Source organism: Hemitrygon akajei, chromosome 3 (genome assembly GCF_048418815.1).
Source record: "Hemitrygon akajei chromosome 3, sHemAka1.3, whole genome shotgun sequence".
Classification (NCBI taxonomy): Eukaryota; Metazoa; Chordata; class Chondrichthyes; order Myliobatiformes; family Dasyatidae; genus Hemitrygon; species Hemitrygon akajei.
The window spans coordinates 112,660,409-112,675,178 of NC_133126.1; the positions used below are offsets into that span (position 1 = coordinate 112,660,409).

General features: G+C 41.4%; 1 protein-coding gene across 6 annotated transcripts in view; it reads right to left on the reverse strand.

The window, feature by feature from the left end:
* LOC140725299 (anoctamin-7-like) overlaps positions 1 to 14,770 on the reverse strand; it is a 209,795-nt gene that overhangs the window by 54,946 nt on the left and 140,079 nt on the right. For all 6 annotated transcript variants that reach the window (XR_012098312.1, XM_073040598.1, XM_073040599.1 and 3 more), the window contains 2 exons: positions 9,378 to 9,521; positions 5,066 to 5,203 (listed from right to left, as the gene is read on the reverse strand). Coding sequence is in view for 5 of the 6 variants with exons in the window: in XM_073040598.1 (XP_072896699.1) it covers positions 5,066 to 5,203; positions 9,378 to 9,521 (282 nt within the window). In the remaining variant the exon portion in view is untranslated. The remainder of the gene's footprint in view (positions 1 to 5,065; positions 5,204 to 9,377; positions 9,522 to 14,770) is intronic.

Sequence of the window (14,770 nt, forward strand, 5' to 3'; positions counted from 1 at the left end):
GAATGGTGAAGAAGCATGTGGCATTGCATTGAGAGCCTTGAGTGTATAGAAGCAGACTAACTACCCACCCCACTGGCTATCAATGCCCCTCCACATCAGTGGAAGAACCTGCAGCTTCACCTTCGGTCCCTTGCCACCTCCCAGCTTCTGGTGGGTTCCCATCATTATTGGCCTGGACATTGCCAAATCCTGAGCATTGTTGGAGCTAGACTGATTCAGATAAGTGAAGAGTATTCCATCACATTCCTTATTTATGGCTTGTGGATGGTGAGAAGGCTTTGGGGAATCAGGGAGATTCACTATCACACTACTTATGTTGCTAGCAAAACCTTTGGTTGACTGAGGTAGAAGGTACCTGAAGCTCAAGATCTTAGAACAAGCACAAAACCTGATTTACTTGCTATTAGTGATTCCTGCCCTGCTATATACATCTGAGCTCTAAACTACCTACAGTGATCACTTCAAAGCTACCATGAACACAATCTCTACAAAAACCTTCAAAATCACAAAGATTCTACAGAAATAAGAAAAGCAACTTTGGTGTCTTTTCCAGAATTAACTTCCCCCAGCAGGGTCTTAATTTAGTTGATTACGTTTGCACATGTAATAATCGTCAAACAGGCATCCTCTCACAGAAAGAGAAAAAGTTCCGAAGATATGCTTCAGGCCTCTTAGGAAAAAGTGCAATGTCTCCATGAAGTCTTGGGAATCTCTGGACAGAGCACTGAAGCAGCCTATGGGGTGGAATTAAGGGGTGTGAGTCCACACATCAAGAGTGCACAGAAGCTCTGCATAAATGGAGAAAGCCCCATGTTACCTCAACTTATCACTTCTCACTTTCTGTCACTATTTCCATTCTGCCCTCCACCATCCTATCACCCCTCCTCACCCGTCACCTGACAGCTCTTTCTCTGTCCCTTTTATACCAACTATCTGTCCTCTATCTTTCTGTGTAGATGAAGGGCCTTGATCTGAAATGTCATTTCTTCATTTCTTTCCAGAGATGCAGCCTGACTTGCTGAGGTCTTCAAAAATCTTGTTTGATGCCTTATACTGAGTTCATCAGTATGAACTCCACAGTGGTAACAAGTCATCTTAATCCTGGAGTGCCTGTCAAAGAATCACAAAAACGGGTCCTTTCAGGCTACCTCATCCATGCCGACTGAAATCTCTATTTATGCCAATCTCATTTGGTCAAAATAGGCTCATATTTCTCAACACCTTTCCTATCTAAACTCCTTTGAAAATATACACCTTGCAACTTTTCCCATATAACCGCAACCTCTGTGCGAAAAACAGATCTCCTTTAAATATTGCCCCTCACCTTATCCTGGAAAACAGATTCTTACCATTTACCCTATCCACACCCTTCATAATTTTCTAAACCCCTCTAAAGGTCACCTCGCAGCCTCCTACAGCATACCCCTCTCACCTTATAACTACAGACCTCCATTCCAGGAACATCTTAGTGAATCTCCAGTGCACTCTCTCTATTGCCACCACAACCTTCCTGTAGTATCTCAACTAGAACTGGACATAATAAAAAGTTTTGTGTAGCAGGTCCAGTTGAAGTTCTGATCAATGGTGACCCTAGCATGTTGATGGTAAGGACTTTATGCTGGTTATGCCATTGAATCTTAAGGGTAGATGGCCATTTCATGACAGTTGAATGATTGTTAAAGTTACTTGGCACTTATCAGCTCACATTTGAGTGTTGCCTTTCTGCGCGCTTCACTTGCCGAAGAATTGTGTGTGGAATTGAGTGTTGTTTAACCATCAGTGAATATCTCCGATTCTGGCCTTAAGGTGGAAGAAATGTTACTGATGAATCAGCTGAAAGTGCTGGAAATTCATGTCTCTGAATTTCTAGCCCAGTAGCTGAACCACTGTGCAAGCAGAGAGTCAATAGAGTGACTACTCCAGGGTGGGAATGAAGCACAAAAGACATGGTTACACTATGGACAGAAAGGAAGAGGTTGACACCTTACTATTGTATATTTAATATTTCAGTAATATTTGAGTAATACTGTAATTATATTGTTTAATTAAGCATTTTTGTAATTTACATAATTCATTACGTTAAATGTAAAAGTATGTGAATGACATACGTCATTATGCCATCACATCATATTTGTGCGCCTCACTAAAAGAACGAAGTAGGCACATTTATTCCTGGATCCGTGTTTTCTTTTGATTAGTTTTATGTTTTGGAGTTACAAAACATAACAGTGGTGACAAGCAAGGTTTAAAACAAACCCGAGACGACCACCTACCTGTTGAAGTGCAGTGAGATGTTCAAGTTAAAAAAAAAACTTTCTTCCAAGAGGAAAAAAATGGTCGATAAAACAAAATGATGCAATTTTTTTCTTCACAAGAGAAGACAAACATGGTCAAGTTAAAAAAAAAGCAGCAAACAAATGAATTCACAGGTTTATAAACAATGACTACAGAGCAATAATAATAATAATAAATGCAAAAAGCAGAAACGGCTGGCTACATTGGAAAGATCGATGCATTGATTGCACAAAAGGTAACTGAATTTTGTATATTGAACAACATTTAGAAGCAAATGAAATAGCCAATGAAAAATAAGTGCCAGTTTTGCTGAGTGCATTAGGCTGAAAAGCATACCATTTGCTTAGAAGTTTGACTGCTCCAACCAAACCAGCCAAAATGAGCTTTGCTGATATCACAAAGGTAATGCAGGAGCATTTGGAACAGAAACCATTGTTGATTGCAGAATTCTTTAGGTTTCATAAGCAGTATCAAGAGGAAGGAGAGTCCATTTCAAAGTATGTGGCTTAATTGAAGAAGTTATCTGAGAATTGTGAGTTCAGTGATGGACTTAATTATGCACTAAGAGATTGTTTAGTTTGTGGAATCTTACAACAAAGCATTCAAAAATGGATCCTAACTGAAGTACAATTCGCATTTAAAAAAGCAGTTGAAATTGCTCTATCAATGGAAACAGCAGACAGAAAACGCAATTGGTTAGGAATAAAAGTGAGTGTGAACAAAATTGTAACACCTAAACTGAAACTGACCTGGTTAAGCAAATAAAGCTACTTTGTGGCAGAGTCTCACATACACCAGGCCATTGCAGGATTTAAAGTGAAGCTGGTGGAAAATGCAATAAGGTAGGACATATACAACAAGCATGTTTGGCAAACAAAAATAAATGGACTGCACAGAGAAGAGAAAAAGCTAAAAAGCCAGGTTGAAGTTTCTAGAAGAGCACCAATCTACATGCTGTTGACGAAAAATCTGATAGTGATGGGAGTGTCACAGGACTGAGCAGCCTTGAGACTTACAATGTGAAAACTAATAAGAGACGAACAATATGGCTTATGCCAGATGTGATCAGCAAATTAATTAAAATGGAATTAGACACTGACTCATCTGTTTCAGTCATTCCACGAAATGAATTTGAACAGCATTTCAAAGATACTGAACTTAAGCCTGCAGGTATCCAACTAAGAACTTATATTGGAGAAAAGGTAACTCCTGTGGGAATACAATCTGTAACAGTGAAATACAAAAACCAACAAGCCACACTGGGCTTGCATGTGATAAAACAGGAGGGCCAGCACTGTGGGGACAGACTTGAGCAACTGAGACAACTATAACTTGATTGAAGATCCATCTACCATTTATTTGCCACATCCCCTGCAATAGAGCCAATTGAAAATGAATTAAGAAAGTTACTGGATGATGCCACAGCAGTGTTCAGGGATGGTATTGGAAAACTCAAACGTATCAAGGGTAAAATAGTGTTTCGTGAAAAATGCCACTCCAAAGCTTTGCAAAACCTGTCCAGTTTCTTATACCATCCATGATAAAGTAGGTAGTGAGGTAGATTGTATGGAGGTTGAAAGAATTCATTCCAAAGTTGAGTGGAGCCCAGTGGCCAAGAAGAATGGATCTGTCAGGATCTGTGGCGATTTAAGATCACCATCAACCCAGCAGATCAATACTCTCTACACAGGACAGAGGATATCTTTGCAAACCTTTTCCGATGAAAACACTTCAGCAAAGTGGACTTAGCTGAGGTCTACATACAGGTGGAGATGGAAGAAACTTTCAATGTGTTTCTCACTATAATCACTCACAAAGAATTTATTGCTATAATAGGCTTATTTTTGGTGTAGCATCTACAGCTGCACTCTGGCAGGAAGTTACAGACTGAGTGCTGCAAGACTGTCCAAGCATTCAGTGTTGACGTCGTTGTTACCAGTGTGGGTGACAAGGAACTTCTCCAAATTCTTAACACAGTGTTAAAAAGATTAGAAGATTATGGGCTCAGAGAATGATGCAGTAAGTGTGAATTCTTCAGACCAAGCATCACTAACTGTGGTCACACCATTGATGCCCAAGATTTGCAGACATGTTCTGAGAAAATTCAGGCAGTGGTGGATACCCCAAGGCAAAAGGTATGTCACAGTTGTGGACATTTTTGAAGTTGTCAATTACTATAACAGGTTTGTGCCAAACATGGGTACTGTGTTCCACCACTTGAACTCCTTACTACAGATTGGGAAGAAATGGCAATGGACAAAGCAGAGTGAGGTGGCTTTCCAAACAGTAAAGGAAATAGTAACATCAGTGGGTACCTGGGACAGAACTGGACCACTCTCCTACACAGTGAAGATTGTGATTGATGTGATCTGGAGATGACACATCGATCAGTTGAGGAGAGCAGAGTCATTTGTTGGAGAAGAAAGGAGGCCAAAGCTGTCAGAACCACTTCCTGCAGTTCTGGAGTCGATTCCTACACCACCACAGAGGAGGCCCCAAAACCTGAGATGGGAGTTTATAGCTAAGCATGGAGGAATGTTGTGTATTTAATATTTCAGTAATATTTGAGCAATATTGCAAATATATTGTTTGGGTAAGCATTCTTTGTCATTTACATAATTCATTATGGGTTATATGTAAAATTTTGTGAATGATATTCATCATATTTGTCCACCTCACTAAAAGAACAATGTGAGCACATTCATTCCTGGCTCCTTGTTTTTTGTTTCAATCAGTTTTATGTTTTGGAGTTACAAAACATAATTCTTACCAGGAGCAGAATCAACATAGAGCTAGTGAAGATACGTCTGAGCTGGTTTCCCTTTGGAAAGTAGGGTTCCTCTTCCCCTGTTATTGGATTCTTTACAGTCATGGGAGCCAAGACTGTAAACTCAGGCCTCGGGCGTTCCTGAAAGGAAAAAAATTAAACAGTCTGATTGAAGGTGACATCAATGTGACATGAAATAAATAACTGATCCCTAAGAGACAAGAGTGCCCGACTCCCAAAAGCAAGATCCCAGAAAAAGCAATGTAAATATTGCAAAACAAAATGAGGCAGTGCTGCCAAATCTGGAGCCCCTTGGATGGAAAAATCTGTTTAAATCCAGAGAGGAATGCTGAAAATAGGCAGGAAGAGTATTGAAAATATGGGTTTGAAATTAAAAGGAAAATTTGGTATAGGAGCAGAAGTAGGTCATTTGGCCCATCAAGTCTGCTCCGCCATTCAATCATGGGCTGATCTAATTCTCCAGTCATCCCCACTCCCCTGCCTTCACCCCATACCCTTTGATGCCCTGGCTAATCAAGAACCTATCTATCTCTGCCTTAAATACACCCAATGACTTCGCCTCCACAGCCACTCATGGCAACAAATTCCACAGATTTACCACCCTCTGACTGAAGTAATTTCTCCACATCTCAGTCCTAAATGGATGTCCTTCAACCCTGAAGTCATGCCCCCTTGTCCTAGAATTCCCCACCAAGGGAAATAACTTTGCCATATCTAATCTGTTCAGGCCTTTTAACATTCAGCATGTTTCAATGAGATTCCTCCTTATTCTCCTGAACTCCAGGGAATACAGCCCAAGAGCTACCAGACGTTCCTCATACGGTAACCCTTTCATTCCTGGGATCATTCTCGTGAATCTTCTCTGAATACTCTCCAATGTCAGTATATCAGTATATAAGAAAGAGAGAGACAGCATGAACAAGTCTGTGCTGGGTCTTGCTGATGTAGAGGCAACACCAAATACAACCATTGAGGCTGGAGAAGATGTGTGTGACACCTACACTCAGTCAGCAGTGGCCATCCTGAGCTCCCCTTCCCATTCCTGCAATGACCCACCCATTCTTGGCCTTTTCTACTCTCAACCTGGAAGAGCAACACCTTGTCCTCTGCTTGGGTAGTCTACAACCCAACAGCAAGAACAGTGAGTTTTCCCCATTTCAGGTGAATTTCCTCCCAGCTTTTACTTTCTTTCCCCCTCTCCCCCCCCCCCCCCCACTTCTTCTTCTAATCCTCTCATCCTCACATTTATGTCCCCCTCCCCCTCCACTCAGTTTTGTGCCATTCCCCCTCCTGGTTCCATCGGCCCACTTCACACACAGGTTTTCCTGTTCCCCCCACCTCCTTTTGATTTCAACAGCCATTCATCTCTCCTTTCTCCTCTGATATTTCCCATTCACACTTCCTTCACAGATCTGAATCCAGCTCGGGGAGTGCTTGGTGTTCCTGCTCATCTCCCATCTTCACACTCCCTTCCCCAACCAACCTTGCTGCATTTGTTCTTTTCCCTCTCTCTCTTTGCCTCAATCTACCTGGTTCAGTCTTCCAGCTCCACCTCAGCTCTCTTCCCCTGCCAGGTACAACCTGCCTGTCATCTTACACCCCTCTTCAGTCCACCGGAACCCTTTTTTACCACGCTGGTTGACCTCTTTATGCAGGCCGTCTTGCCTCTCCACTCTTATCCTGACGCAGGGTTTGATCCAAAACTTAAACAATTTCTCCACTCATCCCTAGATGCTGCTCGACCCACTGAGTTCCTCCAGCAGATTGCTTGTTGTGTGGATAAGATTATGATGTAGGTGGTAAGGAGTGTGTGAGATCTTGCATGGAGTAAGGCAGTGAAAAAAGATATATTAAGGAATTTATCATCTTTAAAAGTTAACCGTTCCCCAAGGACAAGTGAAACATATCCCAAGCTGTTAAAACAAAAAGACAAAGAAATTGTAGGGACTTGATGATCTACTGTCATTGCTCAAAAAGGAAGGAAAGGATGAACCAAATAACTGCAGGCCAGTTAGTCTTTCCCTCCAAGAGGACCACAGCCTTGTCACAGTTCGGAGGCCTGCGTGCCTCATTGAGTCAGGGGTTTGAGCTTTGGCTCTTGGTAGGGACCCCATGCTAGACTTGGAGTGGTCCATCAGTCCTCCAGGTTTGGGGGTTTCAGCTCAGGGCTAACAACCTTGACTGGTCGAACAAAACTGTTATGGAAACCACAGTCCATCTGTAAGTTACTGCAATCTAAATGCTTTATGCACACCTCAGTCTGAAAGCGCAGATGGAGTCTGGTAGGTACAGTCATCTTCAAATACATGTGCAAGCCTCTGAGTGAGATCATGAGATATTGAAGGAGCTAATTAAATAGAATCATTTCAGACAGGCAGCATAAACTTTTATTTAGGAAGGTATGGATTTGTTAAGGGAAGGCTGTGAGCGAGATAGTTACATGAAAGGTTGATAAAGGACCGTCTAGTTGGTATAGTCGATGTGGAATTCATCAAAAGACTTAGATAAGTCCTATGTGGAGGGGTTTCAAATCGGATCTAACACCGGTTTAGCAGCAGGAAGTGAAGGATAATGGTTGATGGTACTCTAGTGACTTGAAGGTCTTTACCCTAGAATTGCAGAGGGCTCAGTACTTGGTCCTTTATTTTGTATTAATGATTAACGACCTGAATAAAGAAGCATAATGCAGCCGATACTAGAACTGTCTATGTGGTTGACAATGAGGAAAACTCTGAACTTCACGTTCATTATGTCAGTATAGATGGCCTGGTTGTGTAGAGTTAAAGATTTTGATAGATAAAGGTTTAATATTGGCTTTGAGTATGGAAACCAGTTTGCAGCTTAGCTTGTTATAGATATAGCCTTGGCTTTCAGCAGAGACGACTCAGAATAAATACTTGCAGATGCTTATCTTGAAAGAATTAGATTCAAGGGTAAGAGACAAACCATTTGTTAATACAAAGTTGTACATTGGACTGAATTTTTAATTTTTGGCAGTTGCTATAGGTACAGTTAATCTCAAGAGAAGTGCGTGTGAACTTCGCTTATCTTTTCCAATTCACAAGATTAATCGAACAGCCTTTGTTTTTGCAATTGAATTGTAATGTATAAAAGGAGTGGTGCTCTCTGTATTACTTGGAGTTTGAAACCTGCTGTTAGAGGTTCCACTCCCCATGATATTGTGAATAAAGGTCTCTTTACTTCAAAGTCCGTGTCTAATTTACTTGTGATCAACATTAATCGAATTTCCTTAGCATATTAATTTCCCTAACAGGTTGTTCGGCAAAAAATGGTGACAAATGGAATTTAATGCCAGATATGTAAAGAAATCAGACCGAGGAGGAGCAACAAGGCAAAATGGAAGGATATCGTATGCACAAACCTCTGCATTTATATGGTATGTGCTCTTAAAGGATGAAAGGATGGATCAATTAGATAGTTAAAAAGGCACTTATCAAACCACAGCAAACGCCGTAAAAGAGCAAAGAGATTTAGCTAGAATTATACATGGTGCTGACCAGAGCACAGCTTCAGTCCCGGCCACCACAACAAAGAAACAATGTGATGTATTGAATGGGGTGGAGAAGAAATTTACCAGAACATAGCCAGGACTGGATTGTATCTACGAGTGAAGATTACATAAGCTAGGTTTGCTTTTGCTTGAACAGAAGGGATTGAGGAGAAATTTAATCAAGTTGTACAAAGTTATGAGGGACCAAGATAAACTAAATGAGAAGGGCTAGTTCTCTGCATCCGAAATGTTAAAATCAGAGGCAAAGATTTAAAGTAATTGGTCGAAGGACTGGAGGTGAAATGATGAAGGGATTTTTCCACCCTGTGAATGGTTAGTGCCTGGAGCCCACTGCTTAAAATGATGACCACAATAGATTTAAAGAGTGTTTGGAAAGCGGTGTCCTGTGGGGCCACTGACCCAGGGCTGGAAAGCCCTTTTCCAGCCAGAACGGATGCGATGAATCTAATGGTGTTCTCCTTTACATTCTCTGTGTTTCTATGACACTGAAGAGAAAACCTGCTTTGTGGAGAAATCCTTGAACCTTCTTGGAGTAATCTATTTGGATCCTTTGTGTTCACCTCATCTTCGGAGTGATCTGAAGGGAACTAGCTCAAGTATTGCAGCATTCCTTCAGCACTGCATTGGGTTGTCCCTGGAACAAGTCTGCGGAGCAAATTTGGAACCTTCTGACTTAGAGATGGGGTTTGGCTGTCACATTAGGAGCAGCAATCACTGGATAAACTTTGATCTGTTTTAATGGTTTGAATCTTGCCATTTTACCTCAGTTTCCTCGAAGTCGAAACATTCCCATTTATAGGCCAGAACTGCACTTTTCCTCTTCCAGTACTCGAGGAACATTACTGCCCATAGTGACATGAAGATACTGAAGAATACTGTGCCCCCGTTGTCAAAGAGTTGACCCAGCTGGAGAAATGGAAGACACATCAGTGGTCAACAACACAGATCTGTAGAAACAAAAACTCATACCTTGAAGTGTAAGCAACACACACAAAATGCTGGTGGAACGCAAGAGGTCAGGCAGCATCTATAGGGAGAAGCGCTGTCGACGTTTCAGGCCGAGACCCTCAGCACTTCTCCCTATAGATGCTGCCTGACCTGCTGCGTAACACCAGCATTTTGTGTGTGTTGCTTGAATTTCCAGCATCTGCAGATTTCCTCATGTTTACCTTGAAGTGTAGACAGTTGGGGGGTGAATTATGATTGATTAATGTCAGTGCAGTGTAGACAGTTGGGGGGTGAATTATGATTGATTAATGTCAGTGCAGTGTAGACAGTTGGGGGGTGAATTATGATTGATTAATGTCAGTGCAGTGTAGACAGTTGGGGTGAATTATGATTGATTAATGTCAGTGCAGTGTAGACAGTTGGGGGGTGAATTATGATTGATTAATGTCAGTGCAGTGTAGACAGTTGGGGTGAATTATGATTGATTAATGTCAGTGCAGTGTAGATAGGGGTGAAATATGATTTATTATTGTCACTGAAGGATTTGAGGCAGAACATGGGATAACACTATTTTGTGTGGCATAGAGTTAATATTAGAGTTGAGTGAAACACACGCAGCAATTCATGCAGCTTGTGTGGGAGGAGAAATGGAGTTACCTTTCCAGCTCAAAAACCTTTTATCAGAAAGGGGAAAGAGAGAAAAATAAGTTAGTTTTAAGTTGCAGGAGGATGGCTAGGAGAAAGGGACTATCTCTGATAGGATGTTGCCAGGGTTGCTCATAGAACACGAAACATTAACTCTATTTCTCTTTTCACAGATGCTGCCTAACCTGCTGAGCGTCTGCAGCATTTTTTCAGAATTTTTGTCTCTGCAGCTACTTTTCAATTTTTGATATTTAGTTGAGGTTATTCACAAATGCATTTCTTCATACAAAGGGTAAACGAAGTTGAAAGCTCTATTTGGCACTGGAGGCATACCAAAAATTTTAATGTGAGAATAATATTTTTTTTAGGAAATTACAAAATTTTGCATTTAAGAAATACCAAACAAAGTTGGATAAATTAGAGTTAATGTGCAGATCGGCCATCATCTGAAGGAATGGTGGAAGGAACTAGAGGACTGGAAGGCCTTCTCCTGTTCCTGTGTTTCAATTAACACCGGGTCTTGCTTCGTGTGAATCTACACAAGGTGGAAACACTCAGAGTGGCCCCATCTTTGCTAGTGACAGCAGGTGAATAAGAGTTTTGCTGTATACTCTGCACACCAATTCCTGGTTACTCGCAAGTGTCACCTACTGTCAGTAACACACACTGTCAATCAGGGAAAGTAATTTGCCAATACTAACATGAGCAAAATAACAAAGATGAAGAAATTAAGGATTGACAGGTCTCCAGGACCAAATCATTTCCATTTCACCATTGTAAAGGGTGTTAGTGAGAAACAACTCACCTACAATTATCAGTGGCCAATTAACACAGGGAGAATATACAAATCTAGGCAGACAGCCCTTGAAGCCAGGATCAAACCTGAATGTCCAATGTTGAGGTAACAGCTCTACCAGCTGCACTAAGTTAAAAAAAAACAATATCCTTTTATGCACCTTTGTTTCAATCTCTTTTGTGGCACAATTCAGTCAACTTATGTTGATCATTGTGTCTCTCACAATTAGCAGGAGTTCGGAAAGATTCTTTTAAACTCTTATTCTGTTCTTTACCTTTTAATTTGTCCACAAGTTCTACTTCTTTCCTGACCAGTGGATTTTGCCAGTTAAGAGGTTTATTCATCTTTTCTTTGACACACTGACTGCCTGGTGTTTTGCTCATGAACTAATTCACTTCATATAGATTGCTCGCTCCTGCCTTATTCTGGTTAAGTCAGCCCTACCTCAATTAAATTTAGCATTTCTCCTTTTCAAGTATTATGTTAAACTTAAGCTTATAATGATTACAATCAGTTGAATGTTTTAGTTAATTGTAATCGTTGAATTATAATATTTGGAATAATTGCCTGGGTGGCCATAAGACCATATGACATAGGAGCAGAATTAGGCTATTCGGCCCATTAAGTCTCATTTATTACCCTTATCAAGCCCATTCTCCTACCTTCTCCCCAAAACTTTTGATGCCCTTACTAATCAAGAACCTATCAGCCTCTTCGCTACATATACCCAATGACTTGCCTTCCAGCGCTGCCCATGGCAATGAATTCCACAAATTCACCACCCCTGGCTTAAGATATTTCTCATCTCCATTCTTGGAATTCCTTGTGTTCCGAGGCTGTGCCCTCTGATCTCAGGCACTCCCACTACTTGAAACATCTGATTTGTGTCCACTCTATCTAGGCTTTTCAATATTTAACAGGATTCAATGAGATCATCCCTCATTCTTCTGAACTGCAGTGAGTACAGACCCAGAGTTATCAAACACTTCTGACATGTTAACTCTTTCAATCCTGGGATCATTCTTCTGAACATCCTCTGGACTCTCTCCAATGCCAGCACATCTTTTGTTAGATAAGCTGTTCACAATATCGCAGATGGGTTCTGACCAGCGCCTCAGCATTACCCCCTTGCTTTTATATTCCAGTCTTCTTGTAATCCTTGCTAATATTGCATTTGCCTTCCTCACTACCAGCTCAATCTGCAAGCTAACCTTTAGGGAACGTGCACTAGGATTCCCAAGTCCTTAGGCACTGAATTCGCTCCCCATTTCAAAAATAGTCTATGTCTTTCTTCCCTCAACCAAAGTGCAAAACCATACACTTCCCAACACTGTATTCCATCTGCCACTTCTTTGCCCATTCTCCTAATCTGTCCAAGTCCTTCTGCAGACACCCTGCTTCCTCAACACTACCTATCTACCCCTACCACCTATCTTAGTGTCGTCCACAAACTTGGCCACAAATCCATCAATTTCATTCTTCCAGATCATTGACATTTAACATGAAAAGAAATGGCCCCAATATCAAACCACGTGGAACACCTCTAGGTACTGGCAGCCAACCAACCAGAAAAGGCCTCCTTTAATCCCACTCCTTTCTCTGCCAGACAGACATTTTCTATCCATGTTAGCATCTTTCCTCTAATCCCATAGGCTCTTATCTTGCTTATCAGCTTCATGTGCAGCACCTTGTCAAAAATGAAAATCCAAGTAAACAACATCCACTGACTCTCCTTTATCTATCTTGTTTGTTATTTCCTCAAAAATTTCCAATCAATTTGTCAGACAAAATTTTCCTTTAAGGAAACCATGCTGAGTTTGGCCTATGTTTTTTCATATGCCTCCAAGTACAATGAAAACTCCTCTTTAGTAATGGACACTACCCTTACTCTTTCAGAAGTCCAATGTCAATTCTTTGGTCTTGACACCACTCAACTAGCTGATTTATGTCGCTCCTGTACACCTTCTCATCGCCATCTGAAATTCTGCCAACAAAAGATCCAGCGTGAGCATATTTATAAATGGCATGAGGCTAGGCACAGCTCAGCTGGCAGGATATCATCAGATATTAGAGCTGGATGACATAAGGAAGTCCTTCCAATGGCTGGTAATGGCAGGGGTGAGGGACAGCACAGAGGCTCTGCTCATGATCACACAGAACAGGCAGTGAGCACAAGAGCGATAGAATCAAGGGTCTATCACACCTGACAAGACCCGAGATGCAGACTGTGTAAAGAATCTGCTGAAACCATCCAGCACATGGTAGCAGGGTGCAAGATGCAGGCAGGGACAGCACACGCTGAACGGCACAACCAAGTTGCAGGAATTGTGTACAGGAACATCTGCACTGAGTATGGATTGAACACTCCCAAGTCCAAATGGGAAACACCCGATAGGGTAGTGGAGAATGACAGAGCTTGAAAGAGTACTTAGAAAGTATGTGGAAAGTTAAAGCCAGAGTAATAGCAGCACTTGGAGCTGTGACACCTGGACTGGGAGAGTGACATACATACACACACATACATACATATATCTTTAAGGTAATTTACAGTTTTTATTATTTATTGCAACATACTGCTGCAAAACAACAAATTTCATGATATATGTCAGTGATATTACACCTGATTCTGACACTAACCCCTTGCCAAGCACTGAAGTTGGGTGAATTGACCTATAATTTCCTGTCTTATTGCTTCCCCACCTCCTTAGAGTGAAGCAACAGCTGCAACTTTCCAGTCTTCCAGAACCATTCCATAATCTAGTGATTCTCGAAAGACCATTACTAATGTTTTCACAATCTCTTAAGCTACCTCTTTCAGAATCCAGGGGTATAGTCTACCTGGTCCAGGTGGCTTATCTACTCACCTTTCAGCTTTCCGAGCACCTTCTCCTTAGTAACAGCAACCACCCCATTATGTTAACTTCTGGCATGCTGCAGGTGAGTTCCACTGTGATGACTGGCGCAAAATTGAGCTTATCTCCCATTTCTTTTTCCCCATTACGACCTCTCCAGTGTCATTTTCCAACAGTCCGATCTCCACTCTCACCTCTTTTTCTCCATTTATATATCTGAAAAAAAACCTTTGGTACCTTCTTTGATATTATTGGCTTGGTTACCTTTGTATTCCATCTTTTCTCTCCTTATGGCTTTTTAAGTTGTTTCCTGCTGGTTTTAAAAGCTTCCCACTAATTATTGCTAGATGGTATATTCTCTCTTTTGCTTTGATGACTTCCCTTGTCAGCCACGATTGCGTCACCCTCTCTTTACAATGCTTTTTTTGGGATGAACCGATCCTGCACATTCCAAATTATCCCCAGAAACACTAGCCATTGCTGCTCCGTTGTCATTCCCGCTAGTGTCTCATTCCAATCAACTTTAGCCAGCTCCTCTCTCATGCCCCTGAGGTACCCTTTACCCCACTGTAATACTGATACATCTGACTTCTGCTTCTCCTTCTCAAACTGCAGGGTGAATTCTATCATCAGGATCACTGCCTCCTCAGGGTTTCTTTACCTTGAGATCCCTAATCAAATCTGGCTCATTACACAACACCCAACCCAGAATTGCCTTTTCCCTAGTGGGCTTAACCTCAAGCCGTTTTAAAAAGCCACCTTGGGGGCATTCTACAGATTCCTTCTCTTGAGATACAGCACCAACCTGATTTTCCCATTTGCCTTGCATATTGAAATCTTCATGACCATCATAACATTGCCCTTTTTACATTTGTTTTCTATCTCCCTTTGTAATTTGTACATCATATCTTGGC